Raw genomic sequence first — 23898 nt, 5'->3', positions numbered from 1 at the left:
ATACTTTGTATATATTTATAAATAAATTCCGGAATAGCAAACCTGATTTTAAAGTGCGTATAAGTATATATATATATGTATATATTTTATTCGTTACAACGTATATTATTGACTCATACATACATATTTATTGAAATAATAAATAAAAAACTCAAATTCCCAGAAATCAATTGACAGCTGTATCAGTTGCATAACTATATAAAATTTTATTTTATTTTATATTTTGTTCATTTATTCTTTTTTAACGGTTTTTCCCCCTTTTTTCCGTTTTTTCTTCTTTGTGTGTTGGCTGGGGGTGGATGTGGGGGCGTGAATTGTGCCAAATTCATTTGGCAGTAGATTGAGTAGAATGAAATAAACTTGCATCAGGAAATGAGTTCAAAAGTACATTTTGGTGTAACTATTCATTTTTGCATAGCCTATCGTGTGAATCACATATCTGTTCTCTTTTACAGTTTCCCGAAAGAATTCTTGATGTTGTAATACATTAAAGAGCCAACGGAAAATTCACCATTTACGAACAGGAGTTATAGTTGCAGGACATACCAAACAATGTATTTCGCTGAAGGTTCTGTTTATGAAATAAATACATTCGTATAATAGCAGGTTTATCTTTATTTCGTGTTAACTTTAAAACAAATCTATACATGTTAACAAATACTGACCGCTTTTTATCTTTCATTGGAATAAGAGAAAGAAATAGAGAAGAAAGGTCTTTTATTAAATACCACTCGGAAATGTAAACTGATATATCTAATTTTATGGATATCGACTAATCAACAAATGCAATGACTTTAATATATTAAGCTTGCAACCTTACAATCTGGATACATTACACATGCATGCACTCTGCACACACACACACACATATATATATAGTAGTTTTCAATTTAGACTCGTATATATATATATATATATACATGTAGTTTTTTTAAAGAAAAACAGCTTAGCTATTTGATTCGGTGCCGAATAGAGTCTCAGTGTTCCGTTATTCAGAGTCAGAAACGTATTAAAAAATGCAAGGAATGTAAATGCAATATTTAAACTTTTGCTAATCATTTTCTAACAATTCTCACGTAGATTCATAAAAATAAAACAATTTTACCAAATAAGAAAAAAAAATAAAAAAAACTTGCTCGCGAAAGTTTAATGCAATTTTATTCTCCAACTTTTTCAATGTAATTTTTTTCAAATTTTATTAGTTTTTTTAAAATTTACAGTAACATCTTTCTTTAAGACTAAAAAAAATCATTACTTGTAAAGTTTAAAATAGTTTAAAAAAAATATTGCTATTTTCATTGAGAATGTCTTTTTGGGCATGATAAATATACACATTCATCTGTAAATTAGAATGCTTTAAATTGAATTCTTTATAAAGGTTAAAGCTTAAATTCTTGAATTTACAATTTTCTTCGATAAAGATAAACATTGCTTTTCAAAAGAAAATGATTTAAAATTTATCGTAGGGAAGAAAATCAATCACAAAGCTCTTTGAAAACAGGTTTGCATGACTCTATAGACCAATTATGAATTTTTAAACGAGCAATATATATCGTGGATAATTTGATTTTCGATTTTGAGATCACGTTTGAAGCAATGCGATACTTTTCAATCTGTTTGAAATACTATAATACAATAACACAGCATGCATTCTTGTTAATATGTTTAAATCACGCTCGAATGACAAGAATAATAATGCTTTAACATGCGTTACAAAAATTATTTGTACACATAGTTCTATTCTTATCGAGTTGAAGCTTTATAAATTACTGACGATCACGTGACAACAGCTGAAGGCAATACAGGACGACGTACGAATAATACATCTGAAAATAACAGTATTTTGATGACACTGTGAGATTTTTTAGTATTTCTTTTCTGGTGAGTACACTAAAATTTTAACTTTTAAATGTCGTTAACAGTTTCCCTGCGAATCATGCAAAAAATCGGTTGTTTTTATAATATTACGAATTTAATGGGTTAACTCAGAGGATGAAAACCACAACAACATGGCCGCCATGTGTAATTTTCGTCTGTATTATTAAGTCCAATATGTTGAAATATAATATATTCTGATGAATGAAATACTGCGCTTTTCTAAGTATTATTTTATATAATATTTATCCGTTATAATTTCGATTAAAGGTAAATGAATAAATTGTTAAAGTATATAAATTTTAATTAATTTATCAGCTATATGTAAATGTACTGGCACTCTGCCACTAGGTAGCTCCGCCCACTAGAAGCAGACGATATGTTTCACGCGGCGAGCTATTTACCGACATTGTTGCAAACATTTTGGTGATGCATTGATAATGCATTTTACTTTGTAATTTGCACCAAATGTGAAGGCTATTGATAAAACTATTTCAAGGACTGCACAATATACGTGTGAATCTCACACAGGAAGATAGATTTTATGTGTGTGGGATCATTCAGAACGAACAGAGATAAAATTGTCTGATCACCACACGCAGTGTTCATCAATCAAAAACTGTCATGTGATCAAGGTAGTAGAAAATATCGGATTAAAGAAGAATAATTGTAATAAATCACAGAGGATTAATTAAAAATCCCCTTGTCATTTATTTATTCACATTTGTAGAAAAGCATATAGTAGCTGTATAAAGTTTTATTAATGAGAATTTAGTTTCTTATTTTAAAAGTAATTTTGTACTTTACATTATCAACCAAATAATTTTAAAATGTAAGAATATTTAGAACTGAAAAAAATAAGTATGAATTATTAGATAATTACGTATGACGTTTATAAAACATGCTAACTTAAATGATGATTACCCAGGACATTTTTAATAAAAAATGCATCAAAAATAAGTTGACCAGTAAAATATAAATGTTTGTGAAATGAACTGCAAAATGCTGATTTGTATCTACAAAGGATTAAATTATGCATAGCGCACTTAAACTTATAGAAATACAGAAAGGAAATGTGTGTACTTTTATCAGGCGATCATTTTACAGAATATAGGAAAACACATTTGTAAATTCCCTCTTGCAGCACGTAGACAGAAGGCTATTAGATTGATCAAACTTTAGTTCGTTGTTGCAAGAGAGAAGTTATTGATTTTCTGGCAATACAGGAACTTTTCTTACAGAGATGCTGCTGTTATTTTCTGTATCCATAGAGAACTTACACATTTCCGTCATCAGATGAAATACGCGTGGGTATTTTTAAGTGTAGTTTTGCATGTGATGTCTAAATGTTACAGGGAAATCATACAATATATCTTTTTTGGTATTTGTCATACTTGTTATGATTTATGATACGGAACTACAAGTGCATGACGTTAAACAAGATTATATTTATGTATTCCAAAAACATGCGTGCACGCTGAAGCTTTATCGTATTTATAGTCAAATTAATTTTATCCAGTGACGTGGATGTTGATGTTTTATTATAAGGACGAAACGTTAATACAGCTTTAATAGTTTTAAGCTATTTGTACGAATTCATCTGGGAATAAGCAAAATGTCACAACTAAAGAAGTGCTATATTTAGTTTTGAATTCAAGAGTTCATGAAATAAATGACGTACAGGCGAATGCATTAATTTCGTTTTGTTTGAATACGTTAATAATACAAATTTTCCAAATTGATTGGAAAACTTTGTAATTTTTTTAACGACAGTAAAATACTGAGATGATTATTGGAAATGGTTTTCCCTAAATTTTCAGTGTTTATGAGAGAATGAATAAGTAATTATGAAGAAGTTTCCCAAAACGACACTACTACAAAAACGATATGAAATTTATATAGAACCCTTACTTGAGTTTAATTAAGTCATTTCTTGTAATTAATTTGTTCTTTCTGTTAAAGCTACAATTTTAAATTAAAGCGGATGAAAATACCAAACCATGATAATTTGCATAAAATAAGTTGATAATTTTGGTTATTCACTGAAAATTCTCCGTGCTAAATAACAATTCTCTAGCCAATATATTTTTCTTGCAAACCTTTATAATGATAATATTACAATTTTTGTATTGAGAATTACATGGCTAAATAACTCATCAATGTAAATGACTTAAAAAGTAAATGACACACGTTAATGGAAAGTGACGTTAGCTGTAGACAAATAAAACTTGTTCATGTGAATCCGGAAATCAATTGGATGAGATTCGATGGATGGAGAAGGTTGTGTTCATGCAAAAGCATACTACAAGCATGTTAACAAATTGCTATAATATCAGATGAAATGTAAAAACACATATATGTTAAAGTTCCTTAAGTGCTGATTAGAAGAATTATCTTGAATTAATTGGATTGTCATTATTTCCGAAACTATGATGACGTCTTTTAACCTGTACAAACAAGGAATGTTCGCATCGACATCTAAATACACAACACGTTTGACTTCAGTGGAATTTGTATTATGAAATTGAGATAAAACGACGACAAACCGGTTTAACGTTGGTGTTCCGAAGTCGAATTGCAATTGTTTTATATGCTGAATCATCAAAATATATATAAGTCAAAAGTTGAGTCTCGCATTTTGAATGTCTGCATTTATGAAAATGGACATGTTTAATTATTAAAAAAAGAATTAAAACATTTATAATTGTCATATGCGTCTTTTAATTTTATCAACCGGTTCAAAATTAAAACGGTACACAAAAAAAACATGCCTTTCAGTGCCGTTGTGAAGTGGAGATCACGTTCGTTAATATAGCGTAAAATATAACAATGTACCATACTAGCCTTTAACCCGTACATGGATGTGATAGACATTTTGTGTAAAATGGAAGGTGTTTTATACATCAGATTAATTACAACTACAATTTTTTTTAATTTTTTATAATTTATTTTACCATGCTGAAATAAACCATACATAACATTGAACACATATCACGATAGTAGCAATAATGGTATAATTCCGAAAGAAAAAGTGTTACAAGACGGAAAAAAAAGTGAACGTTTGTATATGTATCATGTAAATATAACGGAATTTGATGAGACTGTTATTAAAGAGAGAGGGTTAGCGCTATAGAACCAGGTTTAATCCACCATTTTCTATATTTGAGAATGCCTGTACCAAGTCAGGAATATGACAGTTCTTGTCTATTCGTTTTTTATGCGTTTTGTTATTTGATTTTGCCATGTGATTATGGACTTTCCGTATATATTTTCCTCTGAGTTCAGTATTTTTGTGATTTTACTTTATACATTAACTAGAGATATCGTAAATTTGTCATCTCGCTCAGAATTTGTTTGGAATCCAAGACATTTTATTAAGTAGAGTCATCTGGTTGGTCTACTCCACTTAAAGATTCAGTTTACAGTAGAAAAAACCCCGTTTTCTTCAACGTTTTATATTTTTTCACTTAACGACCTTCACAAGGCTTTACGCGATAGGTGTAAATTAGTAAAGTATTTAACAATAACTTCTTAGCGAGATATATATGAAAACAGTCTTTTTATATAAATTTTGAAAAGAAACCAACTGGATTTGGGAAAGTTTCCTGAAATGAGTACGTTGGTTAATTCATAAGCACAATGCCTGCTGGTTTATTGATTGCATATTTTACTTTAATGTACTTCGCGCCTCATTTTACATCATCATGTACTGTATATACCCCACAAATCGCTCTTAACAATAACGCATAAGTAAATTGTATTTCACTGCACCAAGGGGTATCTAAAATAATTATTACATGTGTCTTAGTTAGGGTATTATGATTATAGACGTTTTGGATTACATTGAATTTGAACTAACCTGAAAAAAATTAAAAGTATCAAGACACTATTAGTTTAATTTTTAACAAACAAGGTTTTGATTTTGTATATTAAAAGTATTAAATTTCTTGCAAGTCATTTCCTTCTTTAAAACATAAGAGTGTGCAAAGTGACATGTCATCAATTAGATACACATCTTTTCAAACTTTTTGTTAATGCTATGCACTTTGTATTTAGCAAGACGTTATGGTTTTACAGATTAATCAGTGTTTTTGGTATTCCCTGGGTATATAGAAATCTTGTAAGGATTGCCGATGTCTCTGTTGTTTTTCTGTAGAAATCTATACTGATATTATAATTCATGCAGAACTTGCTGACTCGGAGCTATTTACACAAATATTTAATTGTTGTGGTTCGGATTGCTCAACTTTTGTTTGTTGTGTGTAGTGGTTTGTTGTTTGTCCATTCGTCTATTCGGTATAGTTTTTGTTCTATGAATGCTGTTGTTATATCTATATCTTTCTTTGAATAGTTGTTTAGTTAATTGTTTCCGTTGTATCTTTCCGCTTCTTACACTAGGAACCCACGACTACATGTTGAACGACCTTAAGAAATTTCGTTTTGATCACATTTTGTCGCTGTTTCATTGACGTTAACCCTCATATATATACTTTTAACACTTTTACCACTCTATGTTTCAAAAAGACGACTTCGATTCTTATCATTACATTTTCACGTTCTTAAATATGAAATTATACGAGTAAACTCGAGCTATTTATATATTCCTGCGTTTTTATTGAAATCTCGTTTTTGCTGTCATATATATAGCTGTTGCGTTTTCTCGGCAAATAAACATCACAAAAAGTACAACAGCAGTGCTACCTGTATGTCAATCAAAAGAAGAGAATTCTTACTTGAAACATCTATGAAATGTAGTTATAAACTTTTAAAAGATAGTTTTTATAAAATATATGATGTTCACTATTTTATAAACTCGATTGACCTTTCGACTGTCTTTTTATTTTAATGTCATAACGCGTACGTTGTCAGTGTCTCGACTTTGTTTCCGATAACCTCGTAGTATCACTATCTTTTTTTTTTTAATGAAAGACCACAGTAAAAAAAAAAATCAGTTGGAAAGGCTAAACTCATCAGATGGATACAACTATAGGAATACACCTATCGCATTGGACGTGGCATGGGTACTTGTACATCCCAACAACCAAAAGACACAGATCTGAGAAAACATGAATACTCGCAGTAACAGACACCTAGCTCAAAGCCAATAACAACTGGCGCAAAATTATATTCAAAGTCCTGAACATGCAGGTTTTAAAAAAAGTATACGCTTGCACAAGTATATTATTGTCAAAGGGAAAATCTTCGAATAGCAGAGTTCAGAATTCAGAATGAATACAGATATGCTGAGGACATGGGCCTATTTGTTGTACCTGCTTGTAGATGATGGAAAATTATTTTCTCTAATGCATTAATTAAGTACAAATTATATGATATTTCCTGTTCAAAATTCAGATTTATCGTATTAATTAAACGTATTCTAGACAACTGCGTCTGACAACTGTTATGACAATACAAAATTACAATCGACAGACCCTATACTCATGCCACTCTTTGGTGTTCGTATAATGCTATGATGTCGTCGTCTGCGCCGTCGTCTACGTCATCATCCTAAGACTTTTTGCTTCCGGACAATACATTTAGTTTTAGTAAATGGATTTCTCTGACATTGTATAATAAGATTGCTTATCACAAATGGAAGACCGGGATTGAGTTTGGGATATATTTGCCCTAAACATGCAGGAATATGGGACAAATAACGGGCCAAAACAAGCATTTTTTTCTAGTTTCCAGACACTTGTGTTTAAGTTTATGGACCTCTCTAAAATTGAACTGCAAGGTGCCATACTACAAAGGATAGTTTAGATTCAGTTTGAGGTAATTGCTCCAAGGGGAGGTTATTAAAAGTTGAGGTTGTTTTTTTTTGGTTTTTTTTTTCCATTTGTTTTAAAGGGTTCATATTTATATATAAAAAAAAAAAAAAACATTTTGAAAAGTACCAAGAGAATCTTCAACTGCACAGTAATGTGCAAAAGATTTTTTTTATATCTTTGACCAATTTATGATTGTGTCAGAAACGTGACCTATGTTATGTAAAAAATTGTCCACAATCCAAATTCACATAGTATCAATCTAAAACAGTGTGTCCAAACTTGCCCGAACTGTTCATGGTTCGACCTCTGCGGTCGTTTTAAGCTGCGCTCGGCGAAGCATTATATTTGGGTTGTATATAGTAGGTTTCTCTTTGTCACCAATACATTATTGTATATACATGTATATAATATAACCACTTGTACACTTATGTTATCAAACCTTATGCGTTTTCCTGTCACCAAACAATTGTCAAAAATTTAATTTGTGCTTGTTTTTTGTTTGTAAGTATCTAAGAGCTAAATTCAATTTTTGACTTCCCAACGAGGTCTTTAGTTGATATCTTTGTAGGTATCTAATAGACAGATTCTTATAATATGATTAAGTCTAATAAGTAAAAAAGGAAAAAGAAAACAGTTATTTTCGATTTGACTTATGTAGAACAGACCTGTACAACTATAATTCAAATAACACAGCATGCAAATAAATCACTGCATAGTGGGTGTATTCAAATATGCATCGAATACAAAATCCTTTGCCTTAAACGGACTGTTGGACGACATATAAAGGCACTATGCCAGCAATATACAACCAATGAACTAAAATGTGTGTCGTTATGTTTTTTTTTTTGTGGATAGTTGTCTCATTGGCAATCATACCAAATCTTTTTTATAAGTGGTCATGATATAAAAAAACAGCAGCACGCGGACTGCCCTAGAGTAAATATTTCACTGTTAAGATGAATTTATTTATTATGCAATATTCCCTAGTTATCAATCACGATGTCGTGAAAATGTATTATTTGGGAAAATATACAAGTCGGTTAGAGGTCCGAATCAGTTGTCGCTGACGAATAATTGCACCCCTTTTTGTCGCTGTCGAAAGGAAAAAAGGTATCGTCAGATGATATACACCGGAGATACCTTATCGAATTCGAAAATTTATGTATTCAACGTCCAGGGCCGTAACTTCGTCGAATGTAGTATTGTAAGAAATGAAGACAGTTTCAATTACTTATTTTATAGTTCACACCATAACATAATAGATTTTAAGAAAAATTAATTGTTAGGAGGGTCTTGAAACTTTTATTAAACGAAACTTTTATTAAACGATTATATATATAACGATCAGTGGTTAATCATTCTATACTTAGATAGTACACATACATAACTTAAAGTTTGAATATGAATTTTTGGTAATGCAAAAGTATCTAACCGTCCCATTTAACTGTTACATATTTTTAACGTTTCACGAGATTTCAAATTCACAAGAAATAACAATACATTGAAATACATGAACTATGTTTTTGGTATTTGCCTATTGATTTAACAAATAGGAAAAGTGCATATATGAAAAAGGTTTTGTAAGAAATTGGTGCAATGTCACATTAGCGGGGGAAAATATAACCGTACTGATTTATTTTTCTATACTGGATACCCCATTAAAATATGAAATTAAGTCACTATAAGCAAAATTAAAGTTACAATAATGCGACTTATACATTCTTTTGAATATATATATAAAAAACAAATACGATTTAAAAGAATAATCGTTCAAGGGCCATCACGAAAACACGATACATGTATGAATGGGGAAAAATGATCATGCAATGTATAAGATCTTCACAAATAGATTGTCATGCAATGTATTAGGTTTCACAAACAATAAGCAATTATGATGAAGCAGAGATTCAAATATCTTAAAATATCATGATAAATTTTTCTCAATATACATGTATAATGAAAAGTAAGACGAAATGCGTTTGGATGTTATATATAGATTTAATTTGAACAGACAACTTAAGATTTACGCAAATACTTGTGGTTTCAAAATAACTTGTATTTAGTATAAATGATCAAACTATTGACGTTTAACCTTAATCACAACAAGAGTGACTTTTCTATTGATCTCGATTCACCGGTCATCACACTGTAAGTCAACGTTGACACAAAAAGTACAAATTGCTTCAACGATTATTTGTATTGTTTAGATAAGTAACAAATGCACTCCATGTCATTGGCAGAACGGCAGAACAATAATGATAATTTCATAAAGCAATTATAAATGGAAAGCACGCAATGAAACGAAACCTTGTGTAGGATTGCTGGATTCAAGGGTATCTTGTTTTAGTTACATGAATCTGGTTTCGGTATCGTTCACATAATTTCAATTTTGATTTAGATATAGTTTTTATGTTTCTCATTATTTATATTTAGATTTATAAAAATCAAAACAGTAGCCTCTTTCTATCAATCCAGAAATGGCTGGTAACCTTTTATTGACGAAATGTATGCCGAGCATATTAGTTGTCATGCAGATACTTTGTGGCGTACACTCGTGTGTCTTATCTGCATGTGCATGGTACGATTGCAGTCGCTTATATCCATTTATGCATATACAAAACATGTATGCTACTTTTGTATTCGTTATTGGCTGACATTAAAACGTGTTGTGTATCGAATTGGATCAACATGTTCATTGACTAATACGATTTACATTTTCTATTTACGAGATTTGAACTTCGGTAAACCACCTTTGCCTACGTCCGATGCCAGTTATCAGCTACTATTTGTTGTATTTATTCACTTGAAAGGATATGGGAATGTAACAATGCATTCTTACAAAAGTAGGCCATCTTGACTTACTTTTCATGCTTCGTTGACTGTGATATTTGCCCATGGACCGAGTGAAGTTCTAAATCAATAAGTTACTATGATGTATGTTCGTAAAAAGATCCGTCTAATGAGTAGCTTACCTCTCAAAGTAACCGCTGATCCTAAACTATATGCATTTTGGTCGTTTCACATACTTCGGTTTATTTTGCATTTTAGTGCATTTAACAAAGAATGATGTTAGTTGGTATTTTAAAGCATCTGTATAATATTGAATAAGCATTTCACATTAAAATGCTCCGTTCTTTTTATGTTTAATCAGGTTGCCCCCCCCCTTAAATACTTTTGTAAATATATGAACAAAACTATTTTAAGTTGATAAACTACCTGATGTTATAATTTAGTGTTGAACTGTAGCATGCAACTAATTATTTACGAGTCTCGCCCCAAATATATATAATAATAATATTAATAACACTGGGAAATATTTGTAAAGTATAGTTGTTAAGTTATAACGGTAACTGTAAAAAAAAATGTGCTCAGAATTAAAATTGTATTTACTCAAAGATACAAATATAGGATCGGACATAATATTCACCAATTTATGAAGTCTTCTCCTTTGTATAATATAACAATTACTATATACCGTTCAGTGATCTATCTTAAATGTAATATTAAAATGGACATTTGCATTTGGTTTAGTTGTTGTAACTGTTCCTCGTACCAATTATATGTTTTAGTTGATCACCCTTGAACGCACAGAGTGAAGGTATACAGAAACTTTTAAGATGAAGTCAGAATTTCATCGTTTTTAGTAATTTATTGAGGGAACGACGAGGTTTTTTTTAATACATATTTTGATCTAGTAGAAGACATTGAAGAGGTGAAAACTAATATAATTTTTTTTTAAATTAAATTAAAAATATATAATAAGTTGATGCATGTGTGGAAAGAAAAATAATACGAAAAAATGAATGTTAGTCTTCCCTGCATAAGTTAAATGGCGAATTTTATACACATCGTTTTGTATAAAAAAAAATACCTTGGCGTTCGGTATTTTTGTCATACTTTTTTTTTAAAATTTTCTCTCTATTTTTCCAAGAACAGCCTCCTTGATTTTGCTGATAATGGAATCTATGTTGGTAATCGTTACTCTTTTACATGCACTGGCAGCAATCGCAGGCGAGACACAGGGTTGTGAAGTTTTTAAAGACACTATATTATACAGAATTAATCTCTGGTCAAATAAGATGTCACATTGATCGTAAACCTGAGACCAGAACATATCTATTGGTTCCAGCTGTTACTTATAATTTTATTAATAAATTTTTAAAACTTTTTAATTGTTACTTTTCTATGATTAGCTTTTAGAAAAAAACACATTTTGCGGTACTTTAAATGTTTTGACCATTTTACATGAAATTCAGTTCAATTCGCCATTTTCGTTTATAGACTTTGTATAGGAAAATCAAAGTGAGTACAGCACGTAAATAAAAGCTTTACATAATTTATGAAAATATTCAGTCTTTACGAAGAAATTGTGTATGTCGCAGATGTATACATTAATTGTTGCTAGCATATATATTAGCCAAGCTCCCGGTGTACAACAAATGGAAGTTTTTAACGACCTTGACTGGCTATACAGCCCTTGCACGACCGGTTTGGACTCTTATGTTACCTTATATACAAGAAGTAATTATTGATTAGTTGAAGCAAAGTAACATCTTAAGTTGGACCGTATATTATCAAGGAACGACATCCATACTTTTGTATTGTTCTCACCATATTATCTGAAGTTCCGCATATAATGCGGTGTGTATATGGTGCGGAACTAATAATACAAACATTTACGTCAGTAGCTGGATATCGTATTACGTCTTATGTGTTACAAGATTGTTAGATTTTGTATAGTGTGATATCGTTCAGGTAACAACGTTCGGTGAGTGCACTACCCGTTTTTGTCGTTATCATTGCACTGCCTATAATCCGTAGGAATGTGAGGGCCAATCAATCATATTGTCCTTCTAATCTCTTCCCCAGAATTATAAAGGAAAGGATCAATAACCACACTGAATAGAAGTGATGTTTTACGATTTGACTACGTATAAAATCAATTAGAGAAGCGGATTGAAGGCGATATGTTACACACGATAAAATGAAATGTATTCCTTTATTGAAATACATCTTCACCAGATGCGCATACAGATGCCATTTCTATTTCCCTTGATTACATCACTGGTAATGTTAATGTACATCAGAAGTGCGATGTATAATTCACCAATTACCAACACTATCTTATTTTACAAAGAAAGAACACTCAGTACAGTGTGCTATCTTCTATTTTGTACACGAAGCTACACGTTGACTGTTATTGGATAAAAGAAGATGTAAATAATGATTATTGTGATTTATATTGACATAACATATATATAGTTTATTGACTGTGAAACTAGGAAATAGATATTATTTGATTGACTGAAACAGCTTATAGATAAAACAATAAATACATAATGATGCAATGCACTGGAAATAGTAATATAAATCAGTAAACTTTAAATTAAATTAAATTTGTGTATTACTTTAATAGATGTTCAAATATTTTCTGAAATCACCTTTCTTATTTATTTCTGTTATGGAAAATAGAGCTACAAAAACACAGTCATTCATAAAATCGTGAATAAATAACGGACGTGGAAAAATGGTAACAAGGAAAATTAGTATAAGTATTTTTCATCTCGTAGTTTGGTTTATAGTGAAAAGTGCATTAATGCATTAACTGATTTGTTATTTATTTGATACAGTTGAAATGTGTATACTCACATTTAATTTGTACAAGTCAGGAGAATCAAGGATTTTTATAGTATTGTTAGAGAGTCATACTAGATTTTACTCTCTTCTCATTTCTATATTGATACTTTATTTGTAATTTATTCACTTGACTACAGTCTTTCAAAAATACTTTTTATAGCGGATCGTGGTTTAAAATATATTATCTCCATTTTTACAATATCATTTTTATCTTTTGGGTTTGTAACGTGACCTATAATGACTAACCTTGACCTTTAAACAATTGTTAACCAAGTTACGTAATGTTGATATGAAATATTATTGTACCGCCCACATTTTATTACACGCTGTCAGTTCTTGACACCTTTGGTGGTCATTAATAACATTTTACTCGTTAAACATGTTACCTTCATTTAAAATATTATTACACACATGCACTACACGAATTAAAATGTATCATATATTTCAGCTTGCGCAATGGCACATCGACCAAAGAGGACAAGTCTTCGACATCTGCGAGAGCATTTGGTATGCGTGCTGTGTGGAGGCTATCTGATTGATGCCACTACGATCGTAGAATGTCTACATTCATGTAAGTTTATCTGTTTTGACATTTTTCCAATATTGTTGGCGCAGACGATAACTGTACGTAGCAATGCCATAAAGGCTTTCAACTGTTATATGGTTAAGATTATCGTGATGTTGGAATTCTATAGCAGATTGTAAATTAAATTATCAAATAAAAGCTATTTGTATTGACGATGATTATATGATTTTCAAGGGATTATTATAGCTGTTAATAACTAAGACAGATAGCATTAGGAAGTACTGGCCTGATATTATAGAATAATTATTATCTATATAGAAATTCAAAAGATGGATAGTGTTCAATTCATCCAAAGCCCACGTCAACATATGAACATATAAACTTTTTAATGCAAGGTTTATTGCGTCGAACATTTCTATTAGTTCTAATGACATTATTTTTTTTAAATTGTGTATAAATTAACTGCCTAAGGAAAATCGTGAATTACTAGTATACGGACGTAGGAAATGAACGTATTTCGCAAAGTTTAAGATAGTTATCAAAGGTACCAGGATTATAATTTAGTACCCCAGACGCGCGTTATGTCTACATAAGACTTATTAGTGACGCTCAAATCAAAATATTTATAAAGCCAAACAAGTACAAAGTTGAAGAGCATTCGTTTCATAGACATCCAACGGATATGACTTAAAAGATATAAAAATAAATGTTTTAATGGACAATGCCCTACACCAATGTCTTATATTCAAATAGTAGTTCACAAAATCCTGATATAATATGGAAGTTATATTTACTAAATATTAACATTATAAAATCTCAAGTTTCAAATCTAGAATATTTATATAGGTATAAGAATAACATGCGTATATGAATGAATTTCGTTTTGAACGGGGAAAATGGCTCATCGATAGTATCGAAACGTATGTAAGAATAGAAAAAGTTTTATCCATTAAAAAGGTATGTAGTGAATCCGTGAATGTATGAATTTTGGAACATGCAATTTTCCATTTAACAACCCTCTAAAATACAAATACATTGTTTGTATGGCATACGAATTGGCCATCTGGTGAAGTTTAAAGTGACTTACTAGTAATTAAATTCCGAATACTTTATTTAGCGTAGTTTAGAACAAACGTATTACTGACAGTAATGTGAAACAAGTTACGGGCTGTCCAATCACAGCGGTTATTATAATTATCATTATTTAGCAATCGCAAATGGTCAATTGAAAAAAAAAGGTATTAAAAGAACTAGAACTATCGAAAGTAAAAGGGGGCATACAATCTTCACAGTTTTGCTTAGAGACACTTCTGTCGCATATACTTTAAATCAAATTGAGGATGGAAATCGGGAATGTCTCTTAGAGACAACAACCCGACCAAAGAGAAGAAAACATCTGAAGGCAATCATTAGGTCTTCAATACAGCGAGAAAGTGACGCAACCAGAGGTTGTCTTCAACTGTCCCCTTAACAAAATGTGAACTAGTTCAATGAAAATGGACGTCGCACTGAACATATAAATGAACAAAAAAAACAAAAAAAAAACATACAATATGAACAAAGGACAGAGACCTTCGAATAGGCGCTAAAATGCGACGGAGTAAAACATGTTTTATGTGAACTCAACCCTCACCTTTACCTCTATCCAATGTAGAATATACAAACAAACTATTTCAAATAGGTCATTGGGATATTGTTTTTGAAGAAATATTTAAGAAAATCTTTTTAGAAATAAATGATGTTCAAGTTTTTCTTGTCTGAAGTTTTTATTAAAGAAATTATATACGTTTTACCTGCTGTAAATTTTATTTCTCCATTTGGTTTAAACTTGGTGTGACCTAAACGTGCACATAAATTGATAAGCAAGTGTCAACTTTGAAGAAGTTATATGTCGAACCCATTTGAAGGAGTATGACTGTTGAACGACGAAACCTTTAGTGTTGGTTCCTTAACGTGCAGTGATGCAGCTCTCTTGTCGAACGACTATAACATTTATTTTACAATAGATAAAAAAACGATGATAACAAGTAATCATTGATTTTTTGGGGAAAAGTATTATTAGTTTTCTGTAATTAGTTAATACTTCAGTTTCATTATGTATATCTCTTTCATATTCATTTGTTAAAATTTACTGTTTACAATAGCGTGAATTGTTCTATATAATATGAATGTTCTATCCTGGGCATACAAACAATGCCGTATTTGGCAAAACCTTTTCAACTTTTGATCTTCAGTGCTGTACAATTTTGTATTTTTTTCACTTTCGATCTTTTATATCTGGGCGTCACTGGTGAGTCTCGTGTGGACTAGACGCGTTTTTGGCGTATTGAATTTTAAACCTGATGCTTTTTGTTATCTATTAATCATGCTTTTCTTTGTCTAATATATTCTCCTTTTTATTAATTTGTATTGTAGTCCTGTAATATTTTGTTTTCATTTCAATGTTATATTTAACTGTGCCATTAAAGTGCGAGGTTTGGCATGCCATAAAACCAGGTTCAACCCACCACTTTTATTCCCCTTTAAAAGTGTCCTGTACCAAGTCAGGAAGATGGCCATTGTTATAATATTGTTCGTTTCTGTGTGTGTGTTGCATTTTAACGTTGAGTCGTTTGTGTTTTCTCTTATTTTTGAGATAATACGTGGCACGGTACTTGTCTATCCCAAATTCATATATTTGGTTTTGATGTTATATTTGTTATTCTCGTGGTATTTTGTCTGTTGCTTGGTCCGTTTCTGTGTGCTGTTGCGTTTCGGTGTTGTGTCGTTGTTCTCCTCTTATATTTAATGCGTTTCCCTCGGTTTTAGTTTAGTACCCCGATTTTGTTTTTTGTCCATGGATTTATGAGTTTTGAACAGCGGTATACTACTGTTGCCTTTATTTATAACCAATTGCCAATTCACTACAAAATTCTATAGATGAATATAGAAATTTTTCCTACTGTCTAAATAAAAAAATCATTGTGCGTCCATTAAATATTGGCAATTCACAAAATTAGAATCAAAGAAAGCGAAAGTACGAACAACATTTCTTAAGTTGTAGCAAGGAGGTTATATCTAATATAACCTCCTTGGTTGTAGCAAAATGAATAGTGTCCGCCTATTATTTATACCTGTCTTCGTGGAGGTAAGTGATGTACTCAAGTAATAGAGGTTTATTTCAACATACCATAATCATATTTATCATCACTTCAAAGGAACATCCTTTTTGTTAACATATATTTTCATATTGCAGGGCAACTGTCATCATTCTAGAGATCATTCTGTATTGTATTATGTTATTTCAATCCCATAAGTTGTTTTATACAATACCATGTTTGAAGATTTAATATATAATCTCGAGTATATAATGTTTTATAAAGTTTATAGATCGACTCCCTCTAGGAGGCTGATAAATTAATTCAAATAATGTATACCGAGCAGTTGCATGCCTCCGTTTCATTACCATGCAGGAATATATGTTATTCTTTTTATTCAGTTTAAGGTATATTTTAATTTTTTTTTGTTTCGTGTACTGCTGAGAAATAAATTTAATCGGATTTTAGCTGTTATTTACATGATTAATATTTTTACTATCGAATTCCACTCTTTTTTTTAACTAACTACGCAACATCTGATTAAGATCTTAATTGTCATCTCTTGTACTAGTTCACACGACACAAGAAATCCGACTTGAATTGACAACAATCGTGAACAGTTTAATGACATAGTCCGGATTAATACCATTAACGTTACCTTATTCACTGCAAATAGATTACAGTTTTTTAGCATCAGTCATACATGAATTTTCATTTCGCTCGTGTGTAGAATGACAATTATACATTGCAAAACAATGTGTGAATGGAAACCAAATTTGAATCTGATTGGAAAATTTCTGATGTACAGATACGATTTGTTTACAGTGCATTATTTATACTGTCCTTTAATGGTCGATGAAATGACCGTCTTACATATTGTTATCAAAGGTACCAGGATTATAACTTAGTACGCCAGACGCGAGTTTCGTCTACATAAGACTCATCAGTATTGCTCATATCAAAATATTTATAAAGCCAAACAATTACGAAGTTGGAAGAGCATTGAGGATTCAAAATTCCCCAAAATTTGTAAGAAAATCATTAGTTTTTCGAAAAATTCAAAGTTTTGTAAACAGGATTTTTTTTTAAATGACAACATTATTGATATTCATGTCAACACCGAAACTTTGACTACTGGGCTGGTGATACCCTCGAGGACGAAACGTTCACCAGCAGTGGCATCGACCCAGTGGTGTAAATGGTTATCAAAGGTATCAGGATTATAATTGAGTACGCCAGACGCGCGTTTCGTCTTCTACGTTTATTAAGTACGATGCTTAAAATCAAACTAAAATATGCTTATAAAACCTTAAACTGCATACTTTTTCTGTAGTAGAATTTATAGACGTGTTTAAAATACATATCTATGATATTTAATAAACTTGATTTACAAAATAATTTTAAAATTGGAGTATACAAAAGACGTGGTAAATTTTCGTTTTCTTACATTCTGTTCTAGATTCAAACACTTTTGTTCTCAAAACAATAAAGCAAGAGCTGTTGGTTTAAATCTGTACTATTTCATTTTGAAACTTGTCACTTAATAATATTTATGAATGCATACATATGTTAATAAGTGTCAGTGGATGCTAACGATCATGCATGCAGAATCTTCTAATTCCTTGTGAAAACCAAAAGCGATAATATATATTGCCAATTACATTGGTATTTTAGAGAGAATAACTGCGTATACATCCTTTAGAAACTTCATAACCGGTAGTCATCACAAGTACTCTTCAATTCATAATGATTGTGATAAGCTTTTTTCTCATGCATTTTTGATACTTATGATGTCAGCACTTAATCCGGGGCATTTTTCTGAAGATAAATATTGTATAATGACTTATTTGTCAATTTATCAAACTTCCCGATCTATTTTATATCCTGGTTCTTTAACATCAGACCTCCTACAGTATCCTTTAGTAAGAGTGGCCATATCCGAAAGATTACATTTGACTAGTGAAACAGGAGGAGTCGAGGACAAAAACTAATAAACATATTTTTCATTATGCCGTAATTGTTTGCTTCAAGGCAATAATTAGGTTGAATACAAAAGTCTGTTATGTAAAAGGAATAACGCATTTCTTTTTCTTATAATGCAATTGAAATTATGTCATATATATAATGAGTACATTTTTTTTCTTTGAAAAGGTTTAAAAATCGCGAATAGCTGTGGCTTATCACGAGTGTATATGGTGTTTATATTTATCACCAGTTTAAATGGTGTTAATATTTATCACGTGTATATATGGTGTTTATATTTATCACCAGTATATATGGTATCTATTTTTATCACCAGTATATATGGTGTTTATATTTATCACCAGTATATATGGTGTTTATATTTATCACCAGTATATATGGTGTTTATATTTATCACCAGTATAAATGGTGTCTATATTTATCACCAATATATATATATGGTGTTATATGTATGCGCGAAACAAATGTTGAAGTTTAATTATATGAAACAGGAATCCTTGAATTTGACACAAGACTTGCTGTAATTTTCTCTGGTTTGTAGATTAATAGTCAACGCAGCCAAGTATATTTTTACAACTTAACAATTAATTTCAGTCAACAAATCCATAACGTGGATTGTATGTTGTGATTATAAATCTAAACAAACACACTTGGCTGGCTATAGATATCCAAAACATAAAGATAGAACTAAGGTTTGTTATTTTAGATGTTACTTTTCCAATACTATGAATAATTTATAGATAACAAATCGTTTCCAGTTATTTTCTTTGCAGGTTTGCATTCTATATTTTGTCGAATAATGTTTTTTATTTGCAGTGACATGTTGTACAATTAGTCTAAGAATAAAAACTGGAGAAACCTCCAACAGGAACGTTCAAAGCCAAATATGTAAAAGCCAAGGATTTAAGAACCGAAACAACTGAATAGCTATGAACAAAATAATCTATCAAATAACACTCACGTGATGTTTCACAAATTTTATAATAGTTATCAAATGGCCTGAACGGTGTGATGTTGTTGAATATGCTAACTTGTGTGGTGTTTGAAATATTTTAACCGGTGTGATGTTGATTAGGTTAACCGGTGTGATGCTTAGATCGATTGGTGTGATGTCGAACGAATACTTGCTTGATAAGTTTAAACCAATCTATCGCAAAACATGATCTCTGGCTTATAACTTTTATAGTTATTTACCTTTACTGCTTTCTTCCCTTTTGTGTCTTCAGAATGTATGATCGTGCGACATAGTCTTAGCAGTACTTTTCTTTTTACTTTAATTGTATATGAGTTTTTTTCATTTTTTTTATTCAAATTTTTAAAGAATACAAATTGTAATTTCTTACACAGTGTCTGTGAAAATAAATTATCAACTTCAGCAGTCGTCTGCATATCCGTGTTGAAATAATTAGTTATCTAACAGGCAAATTGTCCAAGTTGTCGTCATATATTTTGCAGTCTGTAATTGGGTTTAAGTGTTATATTTCTTATAGAACTTTTATCAACGAAATAGAAATAAATGGATAAATAAAATAAATGAACGTATAATTGAATAAATAATGAATGAATGAAAGAATAAATAAATAAATAAATAATGAATAAAAGAAAGAATAAATGAATAAATAATTAAATAAAAATAAACGAATAAATAGATAAATAGACAAATATAATGAGTAAATAAATAAAAAATAAAATTATAAATAAAAATAAAATAATAAATAATGATAAAATATACACAAATAAGCAAATCACTAAATAAATAAAAACAATTATGTACGGTTCAGTGCAGAAAAAGTGTCTTAGTTGATTATATTTGACTAGAAATATAAATTATACGATATTTTGATTAAATCGTAAACATATAATAGATACCAAGGTTTAACGTTACTACCATATTACATCAGTGTTGTTGTATAGTGATTTTATATTGATGGTACATCTTCTGTATAATACATGTTGATTTCATTCAAAGCTTGGGCTACTTGAAGTTTAGCTTTAATGTTGGAAGCTTGACCTAAAAATGTCTTTAATTTATTGTGTTCTAGCTCATCCCCTTATGTTTAAGGAGGGCACTGTCTCTGGATCACGTAATCTCTGTTTTTGTTAGTGTGCTGTCTCATTGATATTTATGCATTATATGGCTCATCTTATTTCAAGCATTTTGTATTTGTATAGTATTGTACAAATTTAGAAATTATCTGCAAAACCCAATTTTCCGACGGTTTCAACCAGGCTTACCATATGTTGTCTGTTGTTTGTTTGTTCTCGTTTGTACTTTTTTTTCCTCGTAAAGGTCAGGTATTGCTGGCTAGTTTGGCCAGTTTTACTAATACATTTGGTAATACATGCGATTATTTGTGTATTTCAATATCTGCCAAGAACGCGTATATTTCTAAAGAAAGTAGTGATTGCATTCAGAATTCTTGGTATAACAAAAAAGAGTACAAGATGTATTCACCTTTATATTGAACAAACTATGATAATCAAGATATAAGTTGATTTGTTAAAACAAATAGTGTTTTATTATATTTTATTTATATGTAGGTAAAAACCGACATAAGTTTAACAACAATTGTAAGGAAGTAGTAGACACATTTATTTTCGCAAAGAAAACATATAACCAAGTGTCACAAATAAACGTAAATGTTGATTTAGGTAAAAATATATAAAATAATCAATGTAAGCTTAGCATTGATACAGTAATAATTAGATTGATGGTGCTGACAGTGAAGTATCTCATGACCAAGAGGACTTATCGTATATTTATATAAAGTATCTGTCAAGGTCTATAGTATTTAGATATACGGTAGACACAATGTATTGCACGATCATGAAAATATTGTCATAAGCTTTGTATAGATTTCTGAAACTTTAATCCTCAAACAATAAGAGATACTTATCCACTGCTGCACTTGTAACACTATTTATGATTTATCGTTTAATTCATTATGTAGTAATTATTAATTAATATTTGATATAATGTAATGAATAAAAGTGATGACGGAAAAACAAAGTTTGTTTCGTATTTGATTCACGAATATTTTACGTTTTATGACATATATACTAAAGTAATAAAGACCTAAAGTAATTATACATTTTTCTCTTTTCAGTTTGCAAGACCTGTATTGTACGATATTTAGATAGCAGCAAATTTTGTCCAATATGTGACGTTCAGGTTCATAAAACAAAACCACTTATTAATATAAGGTTTGTATATTATTTAAATTTGCATCTGAAAAAATAATTTGCATTGACAAAAATAACTTTCCTTGACCCATCCATATTTATACATATATGTGTCATGTTATGACATTAAATATACGAGACGATGCACAAAGTACGTTCTTTAGCTTGTATGACCCGGTGCATTCACAGAAAATTAAAATTTGAATTATAACATTATGTGTTATAACATTATGTGTTATAATGTCATATTGGTACGGATATGATATTCATATACACACTTTTTGTTTACTGGTATTCTGGTTTATATAGGTGTAATTAATGAAACAAATAACAATAGATACGTATCCACCATATCTTTATCGTTCGAGTTCGCGTTCTAACAGATACGAGTTTCCCCATCTAAATTTCATTCTCATAAACCTTTAAGATATATGAAATCAATCAAATAAGATAATACTGTTATAAAGAAGATCAAGAATAAAAATCAATTATATAGTTTTTCTTTAAAGGTAGATTCACTAATTATAAAAATGTTAAAACAATTAAACGTGAAACTGAAGCTAATTTAACTCAATTGGATTTTGTTTGCCTTTTGTATATTTCTTTGTAACTGTTTTTTTCCCTCTCACTTGGCTCGCTAAGATATAGTGGTTAGATTTGTCAGTTGAATGTCCCTCGATAGCCTATTTATATATTTTTTAAACCAATCAATAGAATTATATTAAACGTTTCACACACTAATTACTTCCGCTATCCATGTTGCATGTCATAACAGTGCTTTATACAACATATTTAGAACACCCTGCACATACTAAGTCTCATTTGAGATCGAACAATGTACACATATACTAGAAAATTTGCTTCGAATTTGAATCCAATTGTGTTCAAGCGTTGTTGTTTTTTTGTTTTGTTTTTTTAAAGTTGTGTACAAATGGAATACGTATCCAAATCCCTGTAATGGTTATTGAAGTTTTACGTTCAGACCTCGAGATAAATGTTCTATTCTATTCATGTTTCAGTTTATTGTTACACATTCAATGATTGAAAAGGCGTGTGAGAATGCTCAAAAAGTGACTTAAACACGTGCTGTACTCATCAGCCGTTTCATGCACATGCATTGAACATTGGCACGCACTTGCTATTTCACGTCAAATTAGCTATAGAAGACGACCCTTGGTGTTCTCTAATGTAAAATGTATTGATGTAAATCTAAGAAATCCTCCAATCGATCGAATTTATTATCAGCGATGATTACTTCTTTTGGTTAAATTTGATATCCATTATACTTTTTTGAGTCTGTGCTTGCGTGGATAAATTTAATGATTATTTTAGTAATACGTGTGTTTAAATATAAAGATTTTTGTTTATTCTAGACTATATCAGATTATAATAAATAATTTATTGCAATATTTAAGTGATATATTTAGAAATACTGTCCGCTTCAACCGTGTAATTCGACTTTTCTTTTATAGAGGAAAGTAGCATACCAATTTAAGAAATGTATCTTTAGAACGCATACAAGTTTGTTAGTCTTATATATTTTAATGTAGCGCAATACTCCATGTCAGCATATAAGTAAAATGATAAAGAAAACTATATAAATTAAAGATTTAACTCAGAAATACGTAATGTACGTATGGTTTCTACACAGATGTATGTAATGTACGTTTGGAGTTGACACATATAGTATACGTGACGTACTTGTGGAGGTTACAAATATATGCGTACTGTACATGTGGAGGTGACACATATACGTACTGTACGTGTGGATGTGACACATCTATACTTACTGTACGTGTGGAGGTGACACACATATACGTATTGTACGTAGGGTTTCCGCTCGTTT

The 23898-nt window shown here is 30.5% G+C and overlaps 1 protein-coding gene across 3 annotated transcripts in view; it reads left to right on the top strand.

Annotated features, from left to right (window-relative positions):
- Positions 1-1720: 1720 nt before the first annotated feature.
- Positions 1721-23898, top strand: part of LOC134706565 (polycomb group protein Psc-like) — a 36416-nt gene continuing 14238 nt past the window's right edge. The window contains exons 1-3 of one of the 3 annotated variants that reach the window (XM_063565602.1): positions 1721-1881; positions 13732-13854; positions 21977-22073. In XM_063565602.1, the coding sequence (XP_063421672.1) occupies positions 13740-13854; positions 21977-22073 (212 nt within the window). In that variant the 5' untranslated portion in view covers positions 1721-1881; positions 13732-13739. Of the gene's footprint in view, positions 1882-2294; positions 2511-2972; positions 3183-13731; positions 13855-21976; positions 22074-23898 lie in introns of those variants that run through there. The other 2 variants (XM_063565604.1, XM_063565603.1) reach the window with 2 other exon arrangements.

This window comes from Mytilus trossulus, chromosome 2, assembly GCF_036588685.1.
Source record: "Mytilus trossulus isolate FHL-02 chromosome 2, PNRI_Mtr1.1.1.hap1, whole genome shotgun sequence".
In the NCBI taxonomy this organism is placed as follows: domain Eukaryota; kingdom Metazoa; phylum Mollusca; class Bivalvia; order Mytilida; family Mytilidae; genus Mytilus; species Mytilus trossulus.
This window is presented reverse-complemented; position numbering and strand designations above follow the sequence as displayed.